A 13,562-nucleotide genomic window follows, 5' to 3' on the forward strand; every position below is an offset into this window, starting at 1 on the left:
AAATAGAAACAATTGTGTTATCCTTGTCATTTAAAAAAAAAAAAACATGCCATTTTGGCTTTAAATGTGTCCTCAGTTGCTTAACTGCAGAGCTCCTTAACAACAAATTTGGTAATTTTTCCACATTTACAAAAAAAGATAAGGAAAATCCCACATTGTTCATATAATGACTTAATTTGCTATAATTTAATATTAAACAAAACAGCCTCTATTGGTCCTTCCTTTACTGACAGAATTCCAGTTCCACGTCTCCATGGCAAATTGAGATCACATTTTGTGTTGTTGTGCATGCACCGGCTCGTTTCCATAGTCACCAGTGTGTTTGCACTAGTTAAGTTGGACAGGGATAGTGCTGTATTGTTGAAACTACTCCGTGAACTCTCGAACTATTAAAATGGTGAAAGGTGCAATGCGATGTTCTTCAATGAGTAATGGTGGCAAATGGGTAAGAAATCCTTCATTTCAACACATAATCAGATCATTACAAATAATAACATCGTATTGCTTTGTTTTGTAACAAGCTTTTCTCTCCATTTTCTTCTCAGTTTGCTCATGAAGTTTTACCAGAAAAGAGAAAAGGAGTCGTGAGGCTTGTACGAGCACTGGGATCATGCTGACTCAGGTTAAATCAGCACTGCCTGAGGCTTTGAACTTGGAGCGCTTTCCTAAATCGAAATCTCAGCAGGTGTGTTTACACAAAGAATAGTATAGTGTTTTTTCACAGCGTATATATGGCCCAGGGCTTTGAAAGATAAAATAACATTGCACTTCTTATCAAAGCAAATCTGCCAGTAAGGAACTGCCTCCTTGTTTTATCCCTTTAGACATGTGTCTTCACTTGTATTTAACCTACCATTTTTACAATTTGAGTTTCTTTATAGAAATCCAGAGAGTATCCTTTCTCCGGCCATGACAACAAGAATGCCTTAAAAGACAACATCTCTGTCTTCAGTAATGTAAGTACAAATACAGATTCCAGCCATTATAAAATGTTCACATCCGTCCCCACGTTGCACCTTTTTAAAAGGACACCTCTTTTCTGTATCATGTTGATATCCCTCAGGGTGTAGGACTCAGGAAGAGTCTTAATGATCCCAGACAGCAACACTCCCATTTCTGCCTGTCCCACGACGGAGCTTACAGCAGCTCTGAAGAAACCGAGGGGAACATGTCGGTCCAACACACTGAATTCACGGTGAAGCAGGCTGTTAATGTTCCCACCAGCACCAGGCGGTTCCCCCACAACCACAAGCAGAAAGCTGCAGAGGCAGCTCTGGAGGATTTCATGTGGTTTGGACAACTTGAATGTCTCAGAGACCCTGCAAGTGCTGGCAGCTAACTGCTCAACACCATCCAGGCCCCAACGTGTAGGACACTAGATCATAGAGAGGGTGAGGGGGACTTTCAAGAGGGTCCAGCTGTCAAATAAAGAACTGAATCAGAAGCATCAGATAGCATTTTCTCTTGTTTTGGGAACTTTCATTTCATTTCATTTCAATCTTTATTTCGAACAGATTAAAAAAAATAACAAATAAAAAATGTGAAAAACAGAATACCGTATTGTTAAAATACAGTATTTATCCACATTCACGATAATATTTATATATTCAACAAAAAAAGTCTTCATATTAATAATAATAATAATAATTTAAAAAAATCATATGTGTCCGAAAGGGAGTAGGAGGAAGCAAATGCTTATTAATTCCCACCCCTTACTTGATCAATGATTGTCCTTTAAGTCATTATGCAAGTTATTCCTACTTACATTTGCATTTATACATACATATACAATAATTTCTCATCTTCATTCACCTCTCTTCATTCTCATAGTTTTCCAAAAAAGTGTTTCTGTACATCCTTTTAAACTGAATTATGCTTGTGCTTTGTTTTAACTCCTGCTCCAAACCATTCCATAAAATCACCCCACAGATTGTTATACACATACTTCTCAGAGTTGTTCTGACCTTGAGTTGTTTAAAATGTAGATTTCCTCTCAAATTATACCCACCCTCTCGGTCTATGAACAATGTTTTTAATTTCCTAGGAAGTAGATTATGTCTTGCTCTGTACATGATTTGTGTCGTTTTAAATTTAACCAGATCAGTGAACTTCAATATGTGTGACTTCAAAAATAATACATTAGTGTGTTCAAGATATCCAACATTATTGATAACTCTTATAGCCCTTTTTTGTAATGTGCATAACGGCTGTAGGTTGGTTTTGTACGTGTTTCCCCAAATCTCCACACAGTAAATCAGATATGGCAATATTAGTGTGTTATATAGAGTATACAATGAGTTGTAGTCCAGAATGTGTCTGGCTTTTCCCAATATTGCGATAGTCTTAGCCAGTTTTGCTTTTACATGAGTGATATGAGGTTTAGAGTAGTAGTGAGGGCTGTATTGCAGACAGAGCAAATAAAAGAACACTTGATGTTATAACAATGCATCCTCAGTGCAACTTGATATTCTTGCTAATATTTGAATACACATGGTATGTCATAGTCTTGATTTCAGAGTACTATAGTCTGAATTACAGTAGCCTGCCCTATACTATAGCCCTGTGAAGAGTGCTGGTAGTTCACAGTTTGACCAGCAGATGGCAGCAGGTCTTCTCTGATGTCCTACAGACCTATCGATTAGCCAAACTGTGTGAGAAATGTAACCACCAAAAACCCTGTGTAATGTGCATGATTTGGAGTATATGGTGGGTACAAAATAATTCGAGCTAATCTTATTTGAAGGCATATCAACATAAATACATTGAATTATTGCATTTGAAATAAATTGAGCAGCTTCGTTTGAGTCGTAATGCATGGCTTTGTTTCACCCTTGGGGATGAAAAAGATGGATATGTGTGTGTGCCGCTACTGCAAGAGAGCAGAAAGCGTGGGAGAATAACAGACTGCTCAGAGAAAAGCACTTAAAGTGAAGAGTATCCCCGACCACTTTCTCCAATTGCTGATGTTTTCTCCAGAGTACATTCTGACCAGCTGCTTTCTTTCTTTAATACCCACCGGGGAGATGGGTTTTTCTCACATGCTTTCTTTCAGCTCTAGTAATTAGTTGTTCCACATACATCCCGACCTTGTAGGAGTTTGTTTCACTTAGAAAAGGTGACATTACATCCCACAGTTTTTATATAGCAAGAGAAGAAAGCTGTGAGTCATCCATCTGGAAACTGCTGCCCCTTGTGATTTCACTTTGAGATTATCTTCACACGTTGCTGCCCAAAAACAGAGTCCTTGATGCAGGTGCATGACTGACACTAGGCTGCAGGGCATGGGTTTGTAATGACCACCTTTGATAAAACAGAAAAATGGGATACAAAGATGAAGAAAAAGGGTTACTGGCTCTATGTTAACCCTATATTTGTTATGTTACTGAAACAGAAACCTACATTATATATCTATTAAGTGTTTCTGTTGGTCAAATCAAACCTACATTCATCTTTAAAAAAAAGGCACAGTGGTCTTGGGGATGGAAAGAAATGTTAATTAATGAAACACATTTCTGCTTTGTGCTTGACAGTTGGTTGTTTCTGGTTTTGACTGGTTGTCTGCCACCTCTGTCCCTGTGGGTGCAGTTTGCAGACTTCACTTTGCTTTGGACCTGCCTCAACTTGAACAACTCCCCCGCACGGAAGCCACCAACACTTCACAATCAGAAACTCTCATTAGCTCTGTCAGAACAGCAGTAAAGCTTTTAATACTTCACATGGGAGAAGAGAGCACACTGAAATTGCGTGTCAATCATTACCCGGTATGTGGTATTGTGTAACGTATGTGGCATGTCAGGCGAGATGTGTGTCTTCGTATCATGTAAAGAAGAAACAGCAAGTATATGTAAATACAGCTGCTCGGTGGAATATCAAACCTTCTCCCAAGGACAAAAGACACATCTCAGTAAACAAGCATTCAACCACCAAAGCCCTGCACTTCATGAATATTAAATCAGACACTTTGAATCCTACCTCTTTGGTGTTAGGAGGCCCTAGTCTGGATTCTTACCATTCACTGTGATTTATTCACAGGTGCATGTGTCTCTTTGATGCGTTGAGTTGAGAGGTTTTGCACCAGCTTTGAAAACAAGAGGTGGATTTGCCAGACAGTCAAAATGACAGCAACACGTACGTACGTTTGTGTGTATGTGTGTCAAAAAAAGGCTGCTGTTCTGTTTTGATATACTCTGTTGTGAGCACTGCAAAATCACTTTTTCTCCAACAAAATTGACTTCTTTTTGGCATCTGTTCTGACGTTAATATGAAGTTGTGCGTTGTGTATTTTGTCCATTACCCATTCATTAAAGATGTGACTTGAAAAGAGAGTTGCCATGGAGATGTTTCAATTAAATCTCACATTTCACTGATATATATTTTTCTGTTTATTCTTGTGCCAATTATAACTAATGTCTAGCTTCCCCGATTCTTTTGATAATTTGTTCTCTCTCATTTATTTTACATTATTTTTAATAAGGTGTCAAGGCTCACAGTATGACTCTTTCCCTTATTTCTCATCTTGTTCAGCATCATCTGCAAATAACAACTGCAAAGTCCAAAAAGGCCCTCAAAACATAGCTTTGACTTGGGTTAAGACTATCTAAGCGTGAAACCCCTTCCAATCTGCTGTCAGTCATTCCACTTGCCGTACTTATAATTTCCTGGCAGTCTCTTTTTTTCAGTTGGTTTCTGTCCCCTGGCAGCCTAGTACTCCTTGTTCCAGTAATGGTCAGGGGCCCTCCAGAGTCTGAGGGTGGTGATAAAGGTGGCTGGCTATCTCATTTCCACAGAGGACAAGATAACATCCTGAGAACATTCCCATCACTCGAAGAGTTTGTTCAGTGGAGATAAGAGCTCCCCAGTTACGAAGCTCAGTGGGTGTGTGTTTGTGTGTCTTTGCACTGTACATGTGTGTTTAAATGGAGTACTTTGGAGCTTGTTAGCTGCAGTCCTGCTTCCCTACAGTGAGGTCTGCTGACCTGACATTGTGGCAGCGCAGCAGAAATACTGCTTCAAAGATCAGACCTCTTCTTGTACTAAATCACATTCCTCCATGTAATTTTTAAACCTCCGACACAGTTTGCATGCTAATTTGTGTGTAGGTGGTGAGTATAATTACATTAGGCTGGTTGTATACAAAGACCTACAAGCAGCAGTCAGTTCAAATACCTAACCCGCAAGAAAGAAAATATAGTTTATGAAAGGATGGATGAAATGATCATGAATAGTTAAGTACATATGGAAAATTGTATTCAAGACTGTGTCCGTTTGTAAGCATTGCTGTTGTAGCAATGATTTAGCAGCACACTTGTGTTTAATAAGAATGATAATTAAAGATTGGTTTCAATTATGTCCTATGTTAATGTGAAATTAGCTATTTGTTGAAGCTTTTTAAGGCAGAATCAGTATTATGGATTCCTGATCTTTTGTTTTATTCTTGCACAAACAATGCAGTGGCAACCTTGAGGCAACAAGAATGGCCCCTTTATCCTCCGCTCTGAAACACATTTCTTAGCTTAAACAGTCGTTCGCTTTGGCTTGCCACATTTCTTAAATATTACCAAGTATTTCATCACTACTTAAGAAGCTCCACCTCTTAGTTTCATCTAGTCTGTCCTTTCATAACCTCAGCATCCCAGCATTTTAATCTTATTAAGTTAAATAGATAAATATATTCCAATTTGCAGATCAGGAGCTGGACCACACGCCCCACAGATTCTGCTTCTTTACACTGTCTCTCACACTTTACTAAAAAGAGGTGGATGAATGTGTCAACAAATGAAGTTAATTACATTTGGAAGGGTCTTCTAATTGTGGGAGACAAGCTGGAATTCTGTTTCCTTCAGCAGATATGTTCTGTGCTTGCAGTATAGAGACTGTTGTTTTCATGGCTATAGAACCTCCTGCTCTGAGCTCGATTACAAACCCTATTTACAGTTTATATACTCAGCATCTCACATAGATATTCACAGTTTTTTTCCTAAGGGAGAAAACAAAGACATCCATAGACCTCACAACTAGTATAATGAACTGTTTTCACACTTTTTCTCCAGTCAAAGGGGTATATCTTCTTAATTTGCATTTTGTAAGATACATATATATGAGCCAATGACGGCATCCCTGTTTTCTAAAAGGCTCTGTCAGAGGCCTTTATGTGGTGGAATATAATTATATGTTAGTGCGGACAAACTGGTACTGTGTGGCTTTGTTTGAATAATGATATAATGTCATCTTAACAGCAATGTTAAACGATAGTCTGCTGCTTCACTCTATACACACTTAGTGGAGGAGGTACGTGCAGTACAATGGCACACTCTTAACGATTTGACATCATTATCAATTGTAAATGTAACTCCTGTGAGATTCCCATTACAATGTACCGCATGTAGTGGGTGTCAAAAGTTGTTAAATTCTCAATTTAACATGATCTCCACTTTAGTCTGCTGGTAATCACAAGTGTTCGGGTAGTGATGTTGATGTTAAATTAGCTGCAATTCCCTTTTGAAAGAAGAAGGAAACATTTGAAAAGATGTGAGATGTTTATCTAAAATCATAAGGGAAGCCACTGCAGAGATAGTCAGGTTTTCCACATTGACAAGGTTATTTAAAATTACATTAAAAAGATTATTTGGTAGTTAAAAAATGTATAAATGATTGGACCGAATGAATACATCTTTACAGTTTGTTTTGATTTTAAAGACTTAAAGCAAAAGAGTGCTATATTCATAAGGAAATCCAATACAACAAGGTGATTTAAGCATGGGAGACTGATTCAAGGTTGCAGTGAAATATTCCATCCAATGAGGTAAAGAGTGGAGCAGCATAAGAATAACCCGTCTTTAAAGATTAACATAACCCTTGGAGGTGTTATTGTATCCCCGTAACCAAGTCAAGACTCCAGCAGTTGCAGAACAGCTCTCCTTTTCTGTGAGTTACTGCATTAAGTCTCTCAAATTTAGTAGCACAATCATGAGCCTCCCGTTCACTCTCTGGAGTAGAAGAATCGCTTTGCATTTTAAAAAGGTCAAACACTCAGATCTCTGCCAGGAGGAATTGAGGGAAGAAATAATGTCTCTCTGCAGAAATATGCATTCGCACACTACTGATCCTCTCAAATACCCAGTGTACAGTGAAGAGATTAGAGGTGTGTGTGCGTGTGTGTGTTCACTATCATCCTCTAACAACTACTGTATAAACAAAGGCAAATCATAATATCAAACCCTAATGTGGTGCACATTTTAATGTTTTCCAGGCTGCATTGATTAAGTGCAAATAGATTGTTATGCTGTTGACTGGACTATAATGCAAATAAAAAAGGGAAGCATCGTGTTAGTTACATAACATGGTTTATATTTTAAATGTGCAGAGACAAATAAAGTATAGGAAGGTGATTTACTAAATTACTTATAGAGGTTACGTTTATAATGAACAAACACAGGATTAAAGCTGTAACAATAAAGGACTCTCATTCAAATTGAAAGAAAGGGGGGGACATATGCATGGCTAATGAGTTTAGGAAACCAACATATATTACATCAATTGTGTAATTTTACAACATTAAATAATATACAAGACAATTTTCTTGCTCAGTAATCTTTATATTTAAGAGAGTTTAAAAGTGCTTTGTGTTTGCTGCTTTATTTATTTGGAAGAAAAGGGTGCATTCATTTAAATCGAAAGTTTGACTTAGAGATTATACCTAACGGCAGGGATTCAAACTTTTTTGTCTGTCTCTGTCTCTTCCATCCCCACTGCTCCCATTGCAAACATATGCTTCAGTTGGTGTCCCCCGTCGGCTAGTGTTGGTCTTTGGAGTGTTTGGGATGGTGCCCAGTAGTTACATTGTGTTGGAGACAAAATGACCACAGGGATAGATGCACTCAGGACAGGGCCAACAGCCCCCAGGCCTCGGACCACACACAGGGGGCACATGGTACACAAGATGCAGAATAGAAGGTACGATCCATTGCTAACGATTATTTGCTTTGTCTTAGTTGAAAGCTCTACTCAAAGCTTTGCTGGAAGTGTTGGAAATGTATGCAGAGACCGAAGGGACCAGGAAATCCAACTCTGCCATCTGTACCGTGTTATACATGGCAACAACTGCTGTGTGAATAAATGTAGGGTTCACAATTATTCTACTGCAGAGACTAGAGCTAAAAAAAAGAAAGAAAAAAAGGGGAGGTTACGGATTGCATGTTTTAAGCATGACATCAAGGCACAGCTGCAGATGCTGCGATCAGCACCTGTGGCATGAAGAGAAGGATTGAACTGAGTAAACATGTAGTTGAGCACCAAATCTAACAGATTTGTGGGGGGGTCTGTATTTCTGTCTGTCTGAATTGAAAGTTTGTAAATAAAACTGTTAGTAGGTTATTTTTCACATCTTATTTATTCAGTTAACTACATATATTATATCCCTGAGGGGTTTGAATATGTTCGCAAGTCTCTTTCACAGTAACAGTATCAGCATCAATCTTGTTTTCTTTCTTTGCCTTAAAGATAGTCAAATTAAATTAAATTAAGTTGGGAAATAGGGAAATTGTCTGTAAGATAAAAGGGGTAGGCTATGTAACTTTAAAATGTGAAATGTTATTTCCCCCATAGGCCTAGATGGTTTAGCTATTTTTTTTAGAAGAGAGTAGAAGAAGGACAAGCACAAAAGCCACATTTAAACACGTGTTAAGATTGATTAAAATATCACAATGTTAAAATGGAGTGCACCTCTACTTAGCTAAGAAGTTTTTCCTCACATTAATAGTTTTTAACAAACTGTGCCAACTGACCAAATTAACGTTAGCTTGCTTTATGACCAGTTTACGTGGAGAGTAGTCATATTAAATCTGGTCCACACACGATAAGACACTTGATAAAAAATGTTGTTTATGTATATATTTTTTATTAAACATTTTTTTTAAAGTACACAATATATATATACGTGAAATTGAAGAACGCTATGCTAATAATGCTAGCTAAATTACCAAATAGCGTCTCTTAAGTTAACTTAGCTAGCTACATTTTAGCTAGCAACATTTCTACCTTAACCTACTAGAAACTGCTGACTCAGAAACACTAATATTGTAAGCCGACAGTCTTATAACTACTTTGACGAGGCATCAGTTTATTATATATATATATATATATATATATATATATATATATATATATATATATATATATATATATATATATATATATATATATATATATATATATATGTGTATATATTGCTTGGCCAACAAAACTAAATAAGAAAAGTGTGTTACATTGCACACGTGATGCTTGAGTGTTTAGCGTTAGCTGAGGCAGCCTAGCCTATTTACTGCTTTTTGATGGAGGGGTTATTTCAGGAGTTTTGAGGCAACTTTACATTTAACTTTAACTGGCCAAAGACACGCCTCCTGTTTTGAAGGTTCAGCCCAAGTAATTTAGAAGTTAGCACAAGTTTACACAACGCGGCTGGTCCTTACAAAAAAACAAACATGAGCTCACAAATCGCGTTGATTATAGGACCCAATAACATCGTGTAGGTAAGTAGGCTACAATCTTAATCCTTTTAAAGTGTTGCTTAAATAAGGTTTTGAGAAGCACACAATTCCATTCGAGTGGTCAAAATGTGAAATTAACAGAAAAAACTACAAAATAGCAACAATCTAGTCATTTTTGACAGATCACAAATCGCCTTTCTCGCAATTTCCCACTGTCCCATCTCCATCAAAGTAATGTGTTGTGTGTGTGTGTGTGTGTGTGTGTGTGTGTGTGTGTGTGTGTGTGTGTGTGTGTGTGTGTGTGTGTGTGTGTGTGTGTGTGTGTGTGTGTGTGTGTGTGCGGGAGAAGTGGGCAAAGGCTCCGCCTCACTCAAAAAGCGAGAGAAAAAAAGGAAAAGCAAACTGATACACACCTCTCAATTCTGGCAGGAGGAAAAGAATAGGAGTGTTTATGAACCGTAGAAGTAAACAGCAGGATAACCAGGCACACCGAGATCCGACGCCACTTCCCCCCGTAAAACCGACAGCAGGCACCGTTTCCCAGCGCCGGAGATTGTCCCGTTGCGTTCAGGATTAAGTTTTTATGTCATCTAAAGGTGGATCATTATCTAAATCCGAGATAACAAGCGGATTTGAAATGCGTAGCCTGCGATGCTATTTCTGGAGCCCCAAAAGCCGACGTTTGAACTCTCAGTAAACATCCAGTCGAGGTAGGATTCAAGATTATTGCAAAAGGTGGTGTACAAATGTCAGTGTGTGCTCCACCGGGGTATAGTTTTGAAAGCTATACTCGAGTCGCTGTCCATGTGTCCCTGCGCCATCAGCAAGGAGGGACAAGAGAGGGAGTAGACATTATCCGATACACTTCATAGTGATGTTGGAATAGGCTTTATTAAGTTGCTAATGAGCTGTGCAGCTACAAGGTAGTGTTGTGAATGTATTAAAGCTCCACTGAGAGCATTTCTTTTTGCACAATATTGTTTTGCAAGATACATTTGAAGACATATAGACTTCAAGAGTTTGATCAAAAGTTTGGCACTAGTGTGTTGTGCAACATTTCTTGCTAGCATGCAGTGCATACCAAACAAATCCACTTGAACTGCACTGGGTGCACCATCAAGCATCCATATGAACCTCTGAATATTACTTTAAATAGGAGGATAATTCCTTTTTATTTCACAGTTTCGACCGGCATTGAGTCTCTATTCTCCCCCTTTCTTTTTTGTTTTGTTATTTTTTACTGCACTTGGATGCTCCAGTGGAAGAAAGATTCAAGTGGAAGGGGAGGAGGGCGGCTCCATTGTCTGGCCAGTGGAGGGGTGGGGATTGAGGCTGTATGCAGATGTGCTGCTGGCAACGGACATCTGCTCTCCCCCTGTGGGCATTGTCACAACAGGCAAGGGAACTTAAAGTGGAGCCTGCCCACAGAGAAAAGGCCTTTTGTTAATGATATGCAGGCCTTGGCCTTACACACTTCCAGAGACATATTCTTGCCTTTAATGTTTATTAGAACATTTGATCAGCTCAAAAGAAGATCATATAGTGTCTTTACATCACAAGCACACACCTGATGACGTAACGGCGACAGCACTGCTAAGTTTTGTCATTGGGATTTCCCTTTTGCCACCTGCAACAACACCCCCCATTCTTGTTTGCCTCTCCCTATCCCTCCCCTCATCCGTCGCCTTCAACTCCGCTGGGGGTTGAACTTCCTCTCACGCCTGCATGTGTTCAGATATGAAAGCTGGCCTCCCTAGGCAGATCCATCCCAGGCAGCATTGCAATGTACATGGCAGCTCCTATCAGGCTTTTTGATTTATCTCCGAGGTGGAAAATGCCAAGAAAATGCAAAACCAACGCTTTAATATTTATTATTCCATGCATACAGCTTGTGCTTGATGGTAGCTATCAATGTTGGCGTGTGTGTGTGTGCATATGTTTGTATTGGAGTCTCATTTGCCTGAACAGATATTCCCTGGTGACTGGTGGAGTCGGTGTACTGTGATTACAAACATGATTTGTTCTTGTACAAAGCACTGTTGTACATGGCTGATCTGCTGTACAACATGCTTGTGTAGGGACTCATTTGTGCGTTTCTGCTGTTTTATAACACGCCGGATAGCGGAGAGAGGCAAGCTGGGAGAGCAAGTCCATCGATGCAGGGAGAGATGATGGTTTTTGAAAGCACAGGTGCTGTCGCTCACTGTCGCTCACCATCTTGGTTTTCTTTGGACAGTGAATGCATGTTATGTTTATTTGTGAGAATTTCTTGCATTGTTTTCATGACTCCTGCATAACGAAGAGGAGCACAGCAACAGAGAAGAATCAAAACCGTGCATTGTACGCCTGTTTTGAAGTCACAGAAGAAAAGCAATTACAATTGGTTAATCATATTTTCAGAGCCTAATACTCCATTTAACACAGTAATTTGGACGCTGCTGAAATAGCTCTTGTGAGCTCTTCTGAGAATTCCCATAATGGCCAGGCCACTAACGGCTTCTAGGAGTCCCCATAGGAGTTGGTTTGAGAGGATTTTACTGTCATGTGATTGTGCTATGTATTGTGGAGAGGAGGTAATGGGTGTGAAATTACACCGAGCCATCTGCAAGGGGCCGCAAATGTACAGCCTGATGTCAGTCAGACATACTGCTTTGCTAAATCAGAGCATTTATATAACAGATGTTGACGTGGCTGCAATCAAGTTTCTCTTAAGTGATTCTTAGGTTTTTCTTTATTCAAGAGTTTTATACATTCATTGCTATTCATTTAGCTTTTTTCCTAGTTTCATAATGCAATACTTCCAGTTCTCTGTTTCAAAAAAGTCTGTATTTTTGTCAAGGAGATCTTGAAAAGCTTACTTCTGAGCAAGTATAAAGACTTTGATGTTGAAAACAAAGATTTTTCTCACTTTGCAACTTAAGAACTTTGAGCTTTAGAGGCTTTGAAAATGATGAGGGGACAACTGTTCTTCAATTATTCTTTGAGCAACTGTAGTACTGCATCTCTTGCTTGCTGGTGGTAGTTTTGTTTTAAAGAACACTTTGAGGACACAAATCTACGGTGTTTAGTGTAATTGGTGCACTCTACACATTTCAAGCACCTGTTTCTTGCTTGTTATAACTTGCTATGTTGTGTCTTAGTAGCTCCCAGAGTACATTTTTGTTTGTGGTTGTGAAGGACAGTTTAGGAAGAGTAAGCTAGAAGCAGATGTTTTCTTCAGTTTTCTCTGTGTACTACACTCGTATATGATGTATGAGGTATGGAGAAATAGATACCTCCAGGGAAGTTTGCTCTTAAGTGCAGCCAAAGTAATTTTTCATGTTCTCACATCGCCCTTTAAGCTTGCTTCTGTAACATTGGCTTCCTACAAGCTTGTTTGTCATCTTTACCAATCCAAAATGATGTGGTTTATTGTTAGTCATTCCCCGTTCAGCTGCTTCAGTGGCTAGAAAGCCAGTAAATTACAGCCCAGTGTTGCATTTGAAAGCATTAAGGTTTTTAATTCAGACAATCTAACATAAAACTGCTCAATTGTATCTGCACATTGATGCCAAATGTTAAATACTAAAAGTGATAAACTGATAGAATTGCTTTTCTTAGATTTGGATTGTTATATCTGACCAACACTGCATCAATGTTGGTGTTAAATGGCTTGGAGGCTTATTCAGTGTTGCAGCTTGTGGAGAAAATGACGTTTAAGCTTTGATCTTAATTCGTTAAGATCTTATATCTTTGAAGAATTTTCTCTTTGAGTTAAAAAAGACATTGATGTGTTATTGAAGAACACACATCTTTGGATCCTGTATGTTTTGACAAATCACTTCACTTAGGGTGACGTCTGCAAATTGCTGGTTTTGTCTGCCCTGTTATTAAATATATCTTCAATTTACAATAATATACAACCTATTAAAGCAGCAAACATCTGAAATTGTGAAACGAGTAAATGTTTCAAATGTTTGATTATACAAATTGCAGTCCATTCATTGTTGGGTCATTGACTAATTGCTCAACTAATCAATAACTAACTGTCAGTTTTATAATGTAAAAGTACACTTAGCGTTTAGTTTTTTGTACATA

At 38.6% G+C, this 13,562-nt stretch overlaps 2 protein-coding genes across 4 annotated transcripts in view; both read left to right on the forward strand.

Annotated features, from left to right (window-relative positions):
• Window positions 1-394: 394 nt before the first annotated feature.
• On the forward strand, window positions 395-1,407 carry tex36 (testis expressed 36). Its single transcript, XM_034152634.1, is given in 6 exon segments — window positions 395-445; window positions 546-569; window positions 572-685; window positions 882-956; window positions 1,064-1,296; window positions 1,298-1,407. Coding segments are annotated over 6 exon segments (579 nt in total). The 3' UTR covers window positions 1,380-1,407.
• Window positions 1,408-9,435: 8,028 nt separating this feature from the next.
• ctbp2a (C-terminal binding protein 2a) overlaps window positions 9,436-13,562 on the forward strand; it is a 65,708-nt gene continuing 61,581 nt past the window's right edge. The window contains exon 1 of one of the 3 annotated variants that reach the window (XM_034152337.1): window positions 9,436-9,527. The gene's annotated coding sequence lies outside the window, so the exon portion shown is untranslated. Of the gene's footprint in view, window positions 9,528-9,905; window positions 10,196-13,562 lie in introns of those variants that run through there. The other 2 variants (XM_034152336.1, XM_034152343.1) reach the window with 2 other exon arrangements.

The sequence above is a fragment of the Trematomus bernacchii genome, unplaced genomic scaffold (assembly GCF_902827165.1).
Source record: "Trematomus bernacchii unplaced genomic scaffold, fTreBer1.1, whole genome shotgun sequence".
Taxonomy (NCBI): Eukaryota; Metazoa; Chordata; class Actinopteri; order Perciformes; family Nototheniidae; genus Trematomus; species Trematomus bernacchii.